This window comes from Narcine bancroftii, chromosome 7 (genome assembly GCF_036971445.1).
Source record: "Narcine bancroftii isolate sNarBan1 chromosome 7, sNarBan1.hap1, whole genome shotgun sequence".
Lineage (NCBI taxonomy): Eukaryota > Metazoa > Chordata > Chondrichthyes > Torpediniformes > Narcinidae > Narcine > Narcine bancroftii.
Genome location: NC_091475.1, coordinates 40040791 through 40058350, shown reverse-complemented (window position 1 = coordinate 40058350; position 17560 = coordinate 40040791). Strand labels below are relative to the sequence as shown.

The window sequence follows — 17560 nt, the reverse complement described above, 5'->3', positions numbered from 1 at the left end:
CAGTTCCATCTGACAATGCTTGATCTTTGGGTAGAAATAACACCTCTGTTTTATTTAAAAAAAATTTAGACATAACAGCATGGCAACAAGTCATTTCAGCCATGTGTCCATGCTGCACAATTTACATCCAATTAACCTACACCCAAGTATGTTTTGAATGGTGGGAGGAACCCAGAGCCCCTGGGGAACACCCACACAGACACAGGGAGAACGTACAAGTTCCTTACAGACAGCACGGTCCTAATCGCTAGCACTGTAAAGGCGTTGCACTAACTGCTATGCCAACCATGCTGCCCATCTTATTACAAATCGTTCAACTGTGCATCTTTCTACAAATGCTATCTGACTGGGTATATAAATTGAGACTGAAAGTCTACAAAAATGGGGAACTTATTAACACTTGTGCTTTTTACAAACTGGAGAGGTTCTGAAATACATTTTAAAGTGTAGGCACTGTTGTTCTGCTATGAAAGTGACAGCCAATTTGGATCCAGCAAAGTTCCCAAAAGCAGCAATGAGATACATGAGCAGCTCATCTTCATTAGCAATGTTTGTTGAGACATTAATATTGGTCTGAATTCAGAGACTATCTCCTCTCATCTTCTTATATTGCCCTGGGATCCTTAAGTAAGAGCCTTGATCTAACTTCCCTTCTGAATCTCACTGGGCCATGAGAAGGTGGTGGAGCCAGATGCAATTGCTAATCTTGGACAGGCAATTAAATGGGCAAGGTATAAAAGGATGTGGTCCTAATGCAGGTAAATAGGAAGGGTAAAAAGGTTAGCATGGACATGGTGGACTGAAGGGCATTTTCTTTGTTGTACAACTGACTCTCAGGATGACTGAATGAAAAGGGAAAAATTCATTGAGGCAGCATGTACAGAGAGAGAAGCAGAGGTCCTGATCTTGTTTGGGTTTGCTATTTTGGGTGTCAGTGATTTTATTCTTTGTATGCCATTCAGCCTAACATATCTGTGCTATCTCATTATGACAAAATTTAGGTCTTTTCTCCTGCCCTTCTCCATTGCCCTGCACATTTTGCTTTGCTTCAAGTAGCGGCTGCTACTGCTAGAGAGGCTATGCTCCAAGAAGAGACACACAAATTCAAGAGGAACTTTGGTCAAGGTTGTGACAAGAGTGTAACAAATATAATTAATGTTAGATACCAAATGGTACAGTATAAATTTTTTACAACAATTATACTTCATATAAATGCATGTGCAGCATGTATAGGTGAATAGTCCCAGATGGGTATTGATTGTCACATATTCTTTTGTTATTTTTTTGTCCAATTATATCTGTTGATATGCTTGTGAGAAATCTAGTTTTGTGAATTTTTGCCCTCTGTTTAGTGTTTGGACCAATTCTTATGCCTTGGACATTGGGTGTTCAAATATTTTGAGTGATGGATTGATGGTGATTTTGTAATCGCAGCAAATGAGAATTTAAGTTTGCTTTTCCTATGGGTACAATGGGCGCTGCCCAATTGCTGAATTGTATTGGTTCTAATGTGCCTTAATGTTTTAGTCTGTTTAATGCAGCCTCAATTTTCCCTTTCATAGCAAATGGGAGTGTTCTAGCTTTGAAGAATTTTAATTGCTGTTTGGCGAGTGAGAGAGAGAGAAAGTTTACATTTTCCAAACACTAATTCTGTCTCCTGTAACAGATCTTAGAGTTATTTCAGTAGTTTTTATTGGGAGGTGTGGTAGCAAGTGTTCATTTACATGTAATGACATAAGGGACACCTCTGCCCCTATATCTAACTCCATCTTCAGGGGGTGTCTGTTTATTTTTAGCTGTATAAAGATTGCTGTGTTTCCTCCATTTATCCTCGGATGTGTAATATCTCAGGAGCTGAAATTTTAGGAGCTTGAAGGTCAGCCATTGGGCTGTTATCATGAATTTTGCTAGGTTGCCTCTCTCTCTGCAATTGTTTTGACTTTAGCTGCCTGTTCATTTGCAGGCCACCTGTGCTTTAGAAGCGGAAATTTAGCTTTGATATGTCCTTCTGTTTTGCAATTGTTGCATTCGGAATTTTTGAAGAAACAGTTTTCTGGTCGGTGGTTGTATTTCCCACAACGGAAGCATTGTTGGCGGGAAGACCTCCCGACCAGTAGGTCTGGTTGACCCACATCCAAATTTTTATCTGCCATTTCAGAGTTGCAGGCAGCCCTGTACACAATCTGTAATGTAACATCTTCATTCATTGCTAATAATTTTTGCCTTGCTTATCAATTTGTCTCGCAGTCCCCGATTTAGAAACTGCTTAAATTGACAGTGCTCCACCAGTTTGCACAATGACGTCAGGTATTCATTACTGTTTCTCCTGGTCCTTGTTTCCTTTCATAGAATCATTGCCTTTCTGTCATAACCAGTGGTTTTGGGCTTAAATGGTTGCTTAGAGCTGTGCATAATTCATTGAATGTCTTCATCCCTGGATCCTCTGGGGACAGCAAGGTCTTAAGGAGGTCAAATGTTTTTCTGTCCATTATACTGAGGAAGAGGGCACGTTTGTGGTTTACTGGACCTTGCACAATATTGTGGGCTGCACAGTAATAGTAAAACCATTGTACATAGTTATCCCAACTTTCTTCTACTTTGTTGAATTCCCAAAACTTTCCCTCCTCCATCTAGGCGCACTTTCACCTTGATCTTTTGGCAGAAATTTGTTGGGGTTGTTAGGAAGTTGTTTTCTACCGTCTGTTGTTTTTCTTCTCATGGTGGTGCATGGAATATGTCTAGGGTTCGTTTTGTTCCTTGTCGCCACTGTTGTGTATGCACTCATACAATGAAGACACGCAGTCTTCTATTAGACTAACATGGCTACTAACATGGGTTTTGTGTGTGTGTGTATGTGTGTATATATCTAGATATATATATCTAGCTCATATCTATATCTAGATATCTAGATAGATCTATCTAGATATATATGTGTGTGTGTATGTGTGTGTGTGTATATGTGTGTGTGAAAAGAGAGTTGGTGTAAGAACACAGCCTTGCTTCACGCCATTGTTAATGGAGAAGGGTTCAGAGAGCTCATTGCTGTATCTGACCCGACCTTGTTGGTTTTCGTGCAGTTGGATAATCATGTTGAGGAACTTTGGGGGACATCCGATGCGCTCTAGTATTTGCCAAAGCCCTTTCCTGCTCACGGTGTCGAAGGCTTTGGTGAGGTCAAAAAAGGTGATGTAGAGTCCTTTGTTTTGTTCTCTGCACTTTTCTTGGAGCTGTCTGAGGGCAAAGACCATGTCAGTAGTTCCTCTGTTTGCACGAAAGCCGCACTGTGATTCTGGGAGAATATTCTCGGCGACACTAGGTATTATTCTATTTAGTAGAATCCTAGCGAAGATTTTGCCTGCAATGGAGAGCAGCGTGATTCCCCTGTAGTTTGAGCAGTCTGATTTCTCGCCTTTGTTTTTGTACAGGGTGATGATGATGGCATCACGAAGGTCCTGAGGCAGTTTTCCTTGGTCCCATCAAAGCTTGAAAAACTCATGCAGTTTGGCATGCAGAGTTTTGCCGCCAGCCTTCCAGACCTCTGGGGGGATTCCATCCATACCTGCTGCTTTGCCACTTTTCAGTTGTTCGATTGCCTTGTACGTCTCATCCTGGGTGAGGACCTCATCCAGCTCTAGCCTTAGGGGCTGTTGAGGGAGCTGGAGCAGGGCGGAATCTTGGACTGAGCGGTTGGCACTGAAAAGAGATTGGAAGTGTTCTGACCATCGGTTGAGGATGGAGATCTTGTCGCTGAGGAGGACTTTGCCGTCTGAGCTGCGCAGCGGGCTTTGGACTTGGGGTGAGGGGCCGTACACATCCTTTACAGCCTCGTAGAAACCCCTGAAGTCGCCAATGTCCGCGCTGAGCTGTGTTCGTTTGGCGAGGCTAGTCCACCACTCATTTTGGATCTCCTGGAGTTTGCGCTGAAGATGGCTGCATGCGCGACGGAAGGCTTGTTTCTTCTCTGGCCAGGATGGCTTTGTAAGGTGAGCCTGGTGGGCAGCTCGCTTCTTTGCCAGCAGCTCCTGGATTTCCTGGCTGTTTTCGTCAAACCAGTCCTTGTTTTTCCTGGAGGAGAAGCCCAGTATCTCTTCAGTGGATTGCAGTATGGTAGTCTTCAACTGATCCCAGAGGGTTTCAGGGGACGGGTCCGTGAGGCGGGTTGCATCATCGAGCTTTGCTTTGAGGTTTGCCTGGAAGTTTCCTCTCGCTTCGTCTGACTGCAGGTTTCCAACATTGAACCTCTTTCTGGGGGCTTTACTGTTCCTGGGCTTTGGCTTGAAGTGAAGATTGAGCTTGCAGCGAACCAGCCGGTGGTCAGTGTGGCATTCCGCGCTGGGCATGACCCTGGTGTGGAGCACATCTCGTTTGTCACTTTCTCGCACTAGGATCTAGTCCAGGAGGTGCCAGTGTTTGGATCGGGGATGCATCCAGGTAGTCTTAAGGCTATCCCTCTGCTGAAAAAGGGTGTTTGTAATGACAAGCCGCTGTTCTGCGCAGAGCTCCAACAGGAGGCGCCCATTGTCGTTGCACATCTTCTTCAGCATGATGCTGAACCAAGCCATGAAAGACGCCAACAATGAAGACGCTGTTTACATCCGGTACCGCACAGATGGCAGTCTCTTCAATCTGAGGTGCCTGCAAGCTCACACCAAGACACAAGAGAAACTTGTCCGTGAACTACTCTTTGCAGACGATGCCGCTTTAGTTGCCCATTCAGAACCAGCTCTTCAGCGCTTGACGTCCTGCTTTGCGGAAACTGCCAAAGTGTTTGGCCTGGAAGTCAGCCTGAAGAAAACTGAGGTCCTCCATCAGCCAGCTCCCCACCATGACTACCAGCCCCCCCACATCTCCATCGGGCACACAAAACTCAAAACGGTCAACCAGTTTACCTATCTCGGCTGCACCATTTCATCAGATGCAAGGATCGACAATGAGATAGACAACAGACTCGCCAAGGCAAATAGCGCCTTTGGAAGACTACACAAAAGAGTCTGGAAAAACAACCAACTGAAAAACCTCACAAAGATAAGCGTATACAGAGCCGTTGTCATACCCACACTCCTGTTCGGCTCCGAATCATGGGTCCTCTACCGGCATCACCTATGGCTCCTAGAACGCTTCCACCAGCGTTGTCTCCGCTCATCCTCAACATCCATTGGAGCGCTTTCATCCCTAACGTCGAAGTACTCGAGATGGCAGAGGTCGACAGCATCGAGTCCATGCTGCTGAAGATCCAGCTGCGCTGGGTGGGTCACGTCTCCAGAATGGAGGACCATCGCCTTCCCAAGATCGTGTTATATGGCGAGCTCTCCACTGGCCACCGTGACAGAGGTGCACCAAAGAAAAGGTACAAGGACTGCCTAAAGAAATCTCTTGGTGCCTGCCACATTGACCACCGCCAGTGGGCTGATATCGCCTCAAACCATGCATCTTGGCGCCTCACAGTTTGGCGGGCAGCAACCTCCTTTGAAGAAGACCGCAGAGCCCACCTCACTGACAAAAGGCAAAGGAAGAAACACCCAACCCCAACCAACCAGTTTTCCCCTGCAGCCGCTGCAACCGTGTCTGCCTGTCCCGCATCGGACTTGTCAGCCACAAACGAGCCTGCAGCTGACGTGGACTTTTACCCCCTCCATAAATCTTCGTCCGTGAAGCCAAGCCAAAGGGGTGGGGCGGGGTGTGTGTGTGTGTGTGTGTGTGTGTGTATTGGAGTGGCCTTCTCCTATGCAGGTTTCTTACCCAGGCTGGAGGGGCCTGCCTCCCCTCCTAGGTCGGACCATGCTACCGGGGCCAGGACCTCCGCATGCTTCGCTCTGCCGAGGCCGGGGCCACCGCCTCCCCCTCGCTTTTGCCCAGATCAGGGCCGCCGCCGCCTACCCTCTGCCCGGACCGGGGCCGCTGCCTCCTTCTTTCTGCCCGGACCAGGGCCTCCACCTCACCCCAAGTCCAAAGCCCGCTGCGCAGCTCAGACGGCATAGTCCTCCTCAGCGACAAGATCTCCATCCTCAACCGATGGTCAGAACACATCCAATCTCTTTTCAGTGCCAACTGCTCAGTCCAAGAATCCGCCTTGCTCCAGCTCCCTCAACAGCCCCTAAGGCTAGAGCTGGATGAGGTCCTCACCCGGGAAGAGACATATAAGGCAATTGAACAACTGAAAAGTGGCAAAGCAGCAGGTATGGATGGAATCCCCCCAGAGGTCTGGAAGGCTGGCGGCAAAACTCTGCATGCCAAACTGCATGAGTTTTTCAAGCTCTGCTGGGACCAAGGAAAGCTGCCTCAGGACCTTCGTGATGCCATCATCATCACCCTGTACAAAAACAAAGGCGAGAAATCAGACTGCTCAAACTACAGGGGAATCATGCTGCTCTCCATTGCAGGCAAAATCTTCGCTAGGATTCTCCTAAATAGAATAATACCTAGTGTCGCCGGGAATGTTCTCCCAGAATCACAGTGCGGCTTTCGCGCAAAGAGATGAACTACTGACATGGTCTTTGCCCTCAGATAGCTCCAAGAAAAGTACAGAGAACAAAACAGGATTCTACATCACCTTTGTTGACCTCACCAAAGCCTTCGACACCGTGAGCAGGAAAGGGCTTTGGCAAATACTAGAGCGCATCGGATGTCCCCCAAAGTTCCTCAACATGATTATCCAACTGCACGAAAACCAACAAGGTCGGGTCAGATACAGCAATGAGCTCTCTGAACCCTTCTCCATTAACAATGGCGTGAAGCAAGGCTGCGTTCTCGCACCAACCCTCTTTTCATTCTTCTTCAACATGATGCTGAAACAAGCCATGAAAGACCTCAACAATGAAGATGCTGTTTACATCCGGTACCGCATGGATGGCAGTCTCTTCAATCTGAGGTGCATGCAAGCTCACACCAAGACACAAGAGCAACTTGTCCATGAACTACTCTTTGCAGACGATGCCGCTTTAGTTGCCCATTCAGAGCCAGCTCTTCAGCGCTTGATGTCCTGTTTTGCGGAAACTGCCAAAATGTTTGGCCTGGAAGTCGGCCTGAAGAAAACTGAGGTCCTCCATCAGTCAGCTCCCCATCATGACTACCAGCCCCCCCACATCTCCATCAGGCACACAGAACTCAAAACGGTCAACCAGTTTACCTATCTTGGCTGCACCATTTCATCAGATGCAAGGATCGACAACGAGATAGACAACAGACTCGCCAAGGCAAATAGCGCCTTTGGAAGACTACACAAGAGTCTGGAAAAACAACCAACTGAAAAACCTCACAAAGATTAGCGTATTCAAAGCCGTTGTCATACCCACACTCCTGTTTGGCTCCAAATCATGGGTCCTCTACCGGCATCACCTACGGCTCCTAGAACGCTTCCACCAGCGTTGTCTCCGCTCCATCCTCAACATTCATTGGAGCGACTTCATCCCTAACATCGAAGTACTCACCATCGAATCCACACTGCTGAAGATCCAACTGTGCTGGGTAGGTCACGTCTCCAGAATGGAGGACCATCACCTTCCCAAGATAGTGTTATATGGTGAGCTCTCCACTGGCCGCCGTGACAGAGGTGCACCTAAGAAGAGGTACAAGGACTGCCTAAAGAAATCTCTTGGTGCCTGCCATATTGACCACCGCCAGTGGGCTGATATCGCCTCAAACCGTGCATCTTGGCGCCTCACAGTTCGGCGGGCAGCAACCTCCTTTGAAGAAGACCGCAGAGCCCACCTCACTGACAAAAGACAAAGGAGGAAAAACTCAACACCCAACCCCAACCAACCAATTTTCCCTTGCAACCGTGTCTGCCTGTCCCGCATCGGACTTGTCAGCCACAAACGAGCCTGCAGCTGACGTGGACACTACCCCTCCATAAATCTTCGTCCGCGAAGCCAAGCCAAAGTGAAAGTGATATGTGTGTATATATATATATGGTTGTTTTTCCAGACTCTTTTGTGTAGTCTTCCAAAGGTGCTATTTGCCTTGGCGAGTCTGTTGTTTATCTTGTTGTCGATCCTTGCATCCGATGAATGGTGCAGCCAAGATAGGTAAACTGGTTGACCGTTTTGAGTTCTGTGTGCCTGATGGAGATGTGGGGGGGCTGGTAGTCATGGTGGGGAGCTGGCTGATGGAGGAACTGTCTTCTTCAGGCTGACTTTCAGACACACACACACACACACACACACACACACACACACACACACACACACACACACACACACACACACACACACACACACACACACACACACACACACGTATATGTGTGTGTGTGTGTATATATATATGTATGTGTATTAATATATATATGTGTGTGTGTGTATATGTTTATATATATATATATGTTTTTATGTGGGTGTGGGTGTGTATATAAAAAGGGTGACTGGATGTCATGATGTCCAGCAGAGTGTGGGCTGAAATCCAACAGATGGGAAAAAGATTTAAATGTGTAAATTCAAGAGGAACTTTGGTCAAGGTTGTGCCAAGAGAGTGTAACAATTAATGTTAAATATTAAATGGTACAGTATAATTTTTTACATCAACTATACTATATAATTAAGTCCATATAAATTAAATGGACTTGACTCAAATCATTCTGATAAATGTTTTAGATGTAACAAGGAAGTAGGGACCTTTCTACATTCATTTTGGTCCTGTGTTAAAGTGGGAACATGTTGGATAGATATGAGCATATTATTAGGACAAATTATGAAGTTAAATATACAAAAAGACCTGAGAATATTTTAACTTGGTAATAGATATGAAGCAGATTAAAATTGAAGTTAGATAAATATGAAGTATGATTTTTGTGTAGCATAAAAATGTGTGGCAGTAATGTGGAAAACAGAATTGTATAATGATGGATAGACGGAACACCGAAATACAAAATTGTATGTGATTGAGGAATCAGGTTGGGAACTTTTATGACTTGGGAACCATATATGGAATTCGTTGACCAAAGTCCATCCATGTCAATCACTCCTCTCAATCAATAATTAAAAGATACAAAATTACGTTAGGAAAATATGAATAGTGATTAATATATAGTTTAGGTGTTTTTTCTTTTTGGGGAAGGGGTTGGGGGAGAAAAAATTTAAAAAAAATTGTATCATTTTTGTATTGAATAGTATTACAATGTATTATTCATATTTAATTGAATAATTGTTTGTCATTGATACAAGTGATAAAATTTTCAAAATTAAAGATGGATCGTGAGGTGAATGTCTCTCCAGCACTTCATGCAGGGCAGAATTCGTTGGAGCATTTCACCAGGTGCAATTAATGAAACTTGTAACTGCATTCTCTGACTACCTCAAGTACCCATGCCTGTAATTTGTCCCAACGCAGCAGAGGTAGTATCATAAACTTTCAATAGAGAGAGGCCATTTCAGCCATCATGTACAGATTCTCTTGTTCGAAAATCATATTCAATTATTTTTCTGCTTCTTTGTACTGAAAATTTGAATATATTTTCAATTTTCTTTGACAGTTAATTCTGAATCTACTTCCATACTCTAATCAGTGAAAAAATATAAGTAATAATGTTCATGAGCAGAAAACAAACAGCAAAATGTTTCTAAACTTAGCTCAACTCACTAAGTTCCTCCTGCAGATTTTGTTTAGCTCCAGAATACAGCATCTGCAGACTCCTGTTATCTCTTACAAAATATGTTTGTCTATCAATAAAATGTCCAATTTTATCTGATTGACAGCAGATGAAAGCACCGTCTTTTCGAGTGGAAAGGAGGGAAGATGGAGAGGTGAAGCTTCATTACTATTCTGACAGGAAAGGACTCTGTCATATCGTCCCAGGTACTATTAGCTGGCAGTTGACCCCCCTTTGTAACTAGTTTGCTATGTGAAGTGCAGGTGAGGCATGGCCAGTTGTTGATACCTGTGCTGGAACAACACAAGGCCATTTACTGTCTCGAGCCTGTATTGCATTTAATCTGGTGCTGTTGCTCAATATCTCAGTGCACCTGGTAACTCCCAATGCAAATGTTTTACTTTCATGGATTCATGTTACCCACTTCATTTGAGGTACTTGTGAGTCAAGAACTTTCCTCAGCTGTGCCTGCAACCCATCCTGTAACTTTGGAGAAGGATAGTGAGAATTTCTCACTTTGTATGGGTATTTTCCATCTGTTCTTGAGTCTTCAAAAATAAAGTGACAACAATAATAAGATGGGGCCTTCAGACAGGTCCTTCAGTCCTATGTCAAATTAAAACAACATGGAGGAATACTGCACAGGATACACTAATGTGAGCCAGGTAGCAATAATGCGTACTTAATGGAAGAAGGAAGAAATCAACCAGTGTCCAGTGAGTTAAAAATTGGTCTCCACTATTTGGAGACCTGTAAAAGGAACCTCTAGCTAAATGTCTTATCACCAGATTGCAAACAGGACTGTATACATTATTCAGGCAACATTGCAGACTGTACTGTAAAGTGGAATGCAGATCAGGTGGTTTCCTGGATTGCAGGCAGGCAATATTGCAGGATTACAGAAAAACATAATGTGGGAGAAACTCAGCAGGTCAAACAGTGTAGTTTATATAGCAAAAGGCCCTTTCAAACTGCTGTGTAAAATGGGGTTAACTGGGCAATTTGCCAGTTACATGGCAGTTTGAAAGGGTCCAACTGGGTCAACCTCATCAGAACTCAACTGGGTCCCCAACCCACTTCAGAGGTAGTCAGGGAACCCAGTTAAACTTACCTAGGTCTCTTCTATGGCCAATTTGAAAACTAAAATAGCCGACCAACTTATTCCGGTGTCGTCAACACTTGCGTGCATGTGTCACCGGGCAGCCAGCTTCTGAACATCCAGCAGTACTTCTGGTGAGTGTGTGATGCATCCTTGTGGGATTGGGATCCCCTTAAATTGTGGGGTTGGAGATCTGAATAGGTCAATTTCCCCCTGCAATTTAAAAGGTGCTTGGAGCACCTATGCCCCGGTAATTACACCCGGGTCCATTTTCACCCAAATTTTAATAAAAGAAGCAAATTGTGTATATTGAGCACCCAATAGCAGAATCTGAAATTTGAAATGACAGTCCTCCACTCCTTTTAGTTTTTTGAAGATGCGCTTTGTTTAAACAAGGTTTATTTCCTGATATTTTTACTTTAACCATCAGCCAGCTCCCCACCATGACTATCAGCCCCCCAACATCTCCATCGGGCACACAAAACTCAAAACTGTCAACCAGTTTACCTATCTCGGCTGCACCATTTCATCGGATGCAAGGATCAACAACGAGATAGACAACAGACTCGGCAAGGCAAATAGCACCTTTGGAAGACTACACAAAAGTGTCTGGAAAAACAACCAACTGAAAAACCTCACAAAGATTAGCGTATACAGAGCCATTGTCATACCCACACTCTTGTTCGGCTCCTCTACCGGCATCCCCTACGGCTCCTAGAACGCTTCCACCAGCGTTGTCTCCGCTCCATCCTCAACATTCATTGGAGCGACTTCATCCCTAACATCGAAGTACTTGAAATGGCAGAGGCCGACCGCATCGAATCCACACTGCTGAAGATCCAACTGCGCTGGGTAGGTCACGTCTCCAGAATGGAGGACCATCGCCTTCCCAAGATCGTGTTATATGGCGAGCTCTCCACTGGCCACCGTGACAGAGGTGCACCAAAGAAGAGGTACAAGGACTGCCTAAAGAAATCTCTTGGTGCCTGCCACATTGAGCACTGCCAGTGGGCTGATATCGCCTCAAACCATGCATCTTGGCGCCTCACAGTTTGGCGGGCAGCAACCTCCTTTGAAGAAGACCGCAGAGCCCACCTCACTGACAAAAGACAAAGGAGGAAAAACCCAACCCCAACCAACCAATTTTCCCCTGGAACCTCTGCAACCGTGTCTGCCTATCCCGCATCGGACTTGTCAGCCACAAATGAGCCTGCAGCTGGAGGGGACATTATCCCTCCATAAATCTTCGTCTGCGAAGCCATGCCAAAGAAAAGAAAAATTACTTTAACCTGATTAAATGTTGCAGAAAAATTTCCTTCAATAAATTCTTATAACTTTTAGTAATTGTAATTCCATATTGATCATTCATTAATTTAAAAGGGAAATTGGAAAATCTTAAAGAAGCCCACTTTAGAGATAACAATTCACTCTTATGCATTTAATTTATAGCCTGAAAACTGGCAAATATCAACAAATATGATTAATACATACAAGTTTATATGGTTTATACATACAAGTAAACCTTGTTTAGAGGGAGGGGTTTGATTAATAGTGGGGGGAAGGGCATTTTTTTTTTCTTTTGAGATATTTTGTAAAAGGGATTTGAGAGGAATACAGACACTATGTAAGATTTTAGTATTATTTGTGAAGTACAAATTGTCTTGTATTTCAATCTGTGTATTAGAGTAATCTGTGTGTATTTTAAAAAAATTAAACGCAATAAATATATTTTAACGAGAGAATTGAAGTGGTTGGCCACTGGTTATGCATCTTTGCTATATATAAAGTACACTGTTTGACCTGCTGGGTTTCTTCAGCATTGTGTTTTCAATCACGATTATCAGCAGACTTTCATGTTTTACAGCCGGGATTACAGAATGGTTTGTAGGCAGATTACAGCCAGGATTGCAGACTGGTTTGTAGGCAGATTACAGCCAGGATTGCAGACTGGTTTGTAGGCAGATTACAGCCGGGATTGCAGACTGGTTTGTAGGCAGATTACAGCCGGGATTGCAGACTGGTTTGTAGGCGGATTACAGCCGGGATTGCAGACTGGTTTGTAGGCGGATTACAGCCGGGATTGCAGACTGGTTTGTAGGCGGATTACAGCCGGGAATGCAGACTGGTTTGTAGGCGGATTACAGCCGGGATTGCAGACTGGTTTGTAGGCGGATTACAGCCGGGATTGCAGGCTGGTTTGTAGGCGGATTACAGCCGGGATTGCAGACTGGTTTGTAGGCGGATTACAGCCGGGATTGCAGACTGGTTTGTAGGCGGATTACAGCCGGGATTGCAGACTGGTTTGTAGGCGGATTACAGCCGGGATTGTAGACTGGTTTGTAGGCGGATTACAGCCGGGATTGCAGACTGGTTTGTAGGCGGATTACAGCCGGGATTGCAGACTGGTTTGTAGGCGGATTACAGCCGGGATTGCAGACTGGTTTGTAGGCGGATTACAGCCGGGATTGCAGACTGGTTTGTAGGCGGATTACAGCCGGGATTGCAGACTGGTTTGTAGGCGGATTACAGCCGGGATTGCAGACTGGTTTGTAGGCGGATTACAGCCGGGATTGCAGACTGGTTTGTAGGCGGATTACAGCCGGGATTGCAGACTGGTTTGTAGGCGGATTACAGCCGGGATTGCAGACTGGTTTGTAGGCGGATTATAAACAGGATAGTGGTTGGATTAAAGGCAGGATTTCTGATTGTCTGGATTTTGTCTGTTGCTGGCTGGGTGGATTACTGCAGGATGGGAGACTGATTACACTAGCTTTAATGCACTGAGGTGTAAAGCCAGTCTGAGGACTGGAAGGCCAATCTGATAGGGTCAGTAGAAAGGCTGCTACCTTCCCTGTTATGCCTCTACTTCCATGTCCTGATGGAGCAGTAAGGGCAAAAACTTACCCCAACACTTTTGTGCAATGCACCAGATGCCAGTATCTGCAGATTTTCTAGTTATTGTCCATTGTCCAAGTGGCACATCTCTCTTGTTTCTCTTTTAAATATTTGATTAAGTTTAACGTATAAACTTGCATACACATTTTGATGTAAACATTAGTCATCTCATATATTACAAGTACAAAACAAAATGGATGGAACTACATTAGACAGTTCCTTTTTCCATATGAAAAACAAGTTATTGAATTATTCTATAATAATTGCCAAATTAATCCAAATAAAAATTGATAAAAAGAAAAAATGAAAACAAAACAAAAAAATTAAAAATGAAATCTAGTCTACCCCCTCCCTCTAATGAAGGTAAACATAAAAGAAAAAGGAGTGTGGATCCAATGGCGATCTAAATTCTTCCAATCATGATAATATTCTATGAATGGGCCCCACATCTTTACAAATTGAAAGATATTTCTTGTTTCAAACATGTTCCTCTAGGGATAATTGAAGCTGTCGCTAAAGATTTCTTTGAGACTGATGTGGAGATGGAAATTTTGAACCAGTTGGGAGAGGAAGAACATACAGAGGAGAAGGAGCATGTGGTTTTCCTTATTGTCCAAAAGAAGGCGTCAAGGCGACGGAGAGAGAAACTGGAAGGAAACTCCCAGTCTGAAGAGAGAGATCAGGTCAGAAAGGTAAATCTTACTATTTTATAGCCTGGAGACAAATTTGTGAATTCAAATTTTTAAGACTGGAAGGAAACAATGTCACATTATTCTGTAAATTTTCAGCAGATTCACTTGTTTCAAATCATGAAATTAAATGCGAGTCACACCCTTCTTCTGCTGGGTCTTCAGTGTCCAATCAGACTCTTTCCTCTGTTGTCTTTTCCCTGTAACCCAGAATATTTACTGTTTTCAATCAAATATCAAGTTCCCTTTAGAATGTTGCTGAATCTGCCTCCACCTCCCTTCTTGGCAGTGAAAGGAGTAATAGTTCATGAGGAAGAAATTTATTCATGTGCCTTCAGGTTCTATGTATTGATGGCTAGTCATTCTGATACTACCACTACATTGTAGAGCCTACGGCAGGTGTGAGCTGAAGTACAAAGATACTGCTTGGACAGGCATTTGGATACCACATATTAAAAATAGTAAAGCACACAAGAAGAGTCCATGGCTGCATGTACAGTACAATACAGACATGCCATGTAGATTGAACTGCTTCTGATGGAAATGTGTGTAAGTAGTAATTGCCAAGAAATGTGAGAATAATTTTCAAATCAAAATTATTCCTTAATTATGGATTCAGGCAATTGACCATGCAATTCTAGTTCAGAAATTTTGCTGAATGTTGCTCCCTGAATAAGCAAATCAGGTGAAGATGGTTCTTTACTCAGATTATTATCATTCCCAATAGAGGAGGAATATATTTTTCAGATGGCTGTTGGCACAGCACATGATAAGCAGGATTTAAATGGCTTTTTAAAAGCAAGTGGATATAAAATATAAATGTGGGGTGTTGAAGGAAGAAGGGATTATGGTACTCAATTTTCCCCAGTCAAGACTACTACATGGTGGTCTGAAAGTTGCTGTCGGGTTCATGACGCTGACATGGCCAGTGTGGACAGTGGTTCACAGCTTCAAACTGGGAATTATCACCTGTTGGTACCAGTGAGATGCTCATCACCATTTTATAGAAGAGCCATTGCTGGGTGCTAGAGGTGCTCTTTCGGGAAAGGAGCACATCCACAGAAATATTCTGATAGCTGCCTAAACCAGGCCATTGTCAAGATACAGCAATGGACATTCACAAATATCCACAACTTTTTAAGATAGATTGTCATACAGATTTTACTCTCATTGCGAGTTATTCTAGCAGTAAGTATAATAACTGTAAAAGAACCAGCTACCATCTCTGAAAGAATGAAACAAATGCTTTACTGTTTACACAGGACATTGAGAAGCATTTGACCAAGACCAAGGTACAAGACCATGCACTGCCCCATTGCTCAGGGAGGAAATCACACTGGGGCATTCTCAGAAGTGTTGTGAAATTTGGCTATGGTATGTTCCTTTATATTTAATAACTAAATTAAATGATGTCATTCATCACAAGTACACTTAGTCAGATTTATATCAGTCCACTCAGCATATTGCTCATAATTTCTTACTTAGACTTTCCAAGAATAATTCATTCATTTAACAAGGGGGAGGGGGGCACAGCACATTTAATGGGGAGGGGGGGTGGAAATGGACTAAAATCATAAAATCTTTATTATTCAGTCGGTAGAAGAGAAGTATGGAAGAACCCAACTAACTTAAATGCTTCACAGGGAAGATGGTGCCATAAACTTTGAGAAGAGTCCTGAGGGGGCCATAGCCAAAAATAAGGTTGAGAATGTCTGCTTTAACCCATAATAAAAGGAGATATTGTTGGCAATCCACAGCAAGCTAAGCAGCATAGAAAAAATGAGAAATAGAATTAATACTCTTTACATTCTACTCATGCTGAACAAGGCTCTTTGGTGAGGGGAGCAATCCCATCAGTCCCTTCTTTCCCTTTAGCCTTGCTCTCTAACACATGCCCTTCAACTTGCCTTTGATTTACTTTTGCCACATACCTATGCTAGAGGTAATCAATAATGGATAACTAACCCTCCTGATGATCTTTGCGAGGAGACCAGAACACCTGGAGGAAACCTACACAGTCATAGGAGAATGTGCAAACATCTCACAAACAGCATCTGGGGTCAGAATCACTAGATTTGTGAAGCAGGGGATTTACCAGCTATGCTGCTCTGGAACTTCAAATCAAGATTCTTCCTTTTCACATTTCCATCTCTCTCATAAATGTGTTAGAAATACAACCAGTACTGATATTCACTCTTCACACAAGCAATTCTTTAGATCCAGTTTATCCTCCATCTTAGTTGTTCATTCTTTTCCTTCCTCCATCCCTAACCCTGAACATTGACAGGGTTTCACCCTCAATCACTGGCACATTGTGCTCAGATGTTTCTCCTCTTCACTGGTTGAAGTCTCAAATGTTTAATCTTGGATCTACAGACCCTCAACTATTGCAAATATTCTGCTTCCTCTTCCATACCCCACTAAGGCTTTTCACCCTTCTACACATTGCCTCATTACTTTCTGTATTTTAATGAAAGATATAATTTCACCAGATAAGGACATGTAGCAGTCACATTGTATATACTGAGATGAAGGAATAACCATTAAAGTTACTTTGTGAGGTTCTGGTTGGACCAACACCTTACCAGCTCCTATAAAGGTGATATCCGTTACTTAAATACCACAGAAATTCACATCAGCCTGCATATTAAAAAGCAACCCTTCTACCAGTCATTTTACAATGATGAGCATAATTGCCTTCCTAGAAGTATTTAATTCCCTGTAATCAAAAAAAGAATTGGAAACATGTGGAACTTGTTCACTAATCACCCAAGTGCAATTCCATTACTAGGTAACTTGCTGTACTCCTTTGAACCGGCTTATCCAGAAAGGCTCTGGATCGACAAGAAGGCTTTCTGTCATGCATTCCCTTTCCACGTTGTCTTTGATGAGGAGGTAAACTTCTGTTTGTTGAATCTTGGTTATGATTTGGCAGATTCTGAAGTTGAGAATTCATAGTCAAAACTGGAGGTGGGAGTGAGACCAAATTAATTGTCAGAAAGTAATGGTTTATTTTTTGAAAATTTTATTTAAGAATTTTATAAAAGATTACAAGAAGAAACAAAATACAAAATTACAAATACAAACAAAACAAAAAAAGAAAAAAGTGTAATATCCCCCCACTCTCCCTCTAACAACCTATACTATCTCAACTGTCCTCCCCCCAACCCTCACAATTTTTAAAAAAACATTTACAATTAATAAATTAATGTGCCAACTTTTTACATATCATTTACTTAAAATCAATAGCCATATATTCCAAATATAAACTCCACATTTTAACAAAAAAAAGAA

At 43.3% G+C, this 17560-nt stretch overlaps 2 protein-coding genes across 2 annotated transcripts in view; one reads left to right on the top strand and one right to left on the bottom strand.

Annotated features, from left to right (window-relative positions):
* Nucleotides 1-17560, top strand: part of gucy1b2 (guanylate cyclase 1, soluble, beta 2) — a 39403-nt gene that overhangs the window by 8847 nt on the left and 12996 nt on the right. The window contains exons 5-9 of the mRNA XM_069892443.1: nt 9690-9789; nt 14073-14200; nt 14252-14273; nt 15527-15640; nt 17058-17161. Of these exons, the coding sequence (XP_069748544.1) occupies nt 9690-9789; nt 14073-14200; nt 14252-14273; nt 15527-15640; nt 17058-17161 (468 nt within the window). The remainder of the gene's footprint in view (nt 1-9689; nt 9790-14072; nt 14201-14251; nt 14274-15526; nt 15641-17057; nt 17162-17560) is intronic.
* Nucleotides 1-17560, bottom strand: part of LOC138738796 (protein FAM124A-like) — a 109250-nt gene that overhangs the window by 84249 nt on the left and 7441 nt on the right. The gene's annotated exons all lie outside the window — the stretch shown is intronic.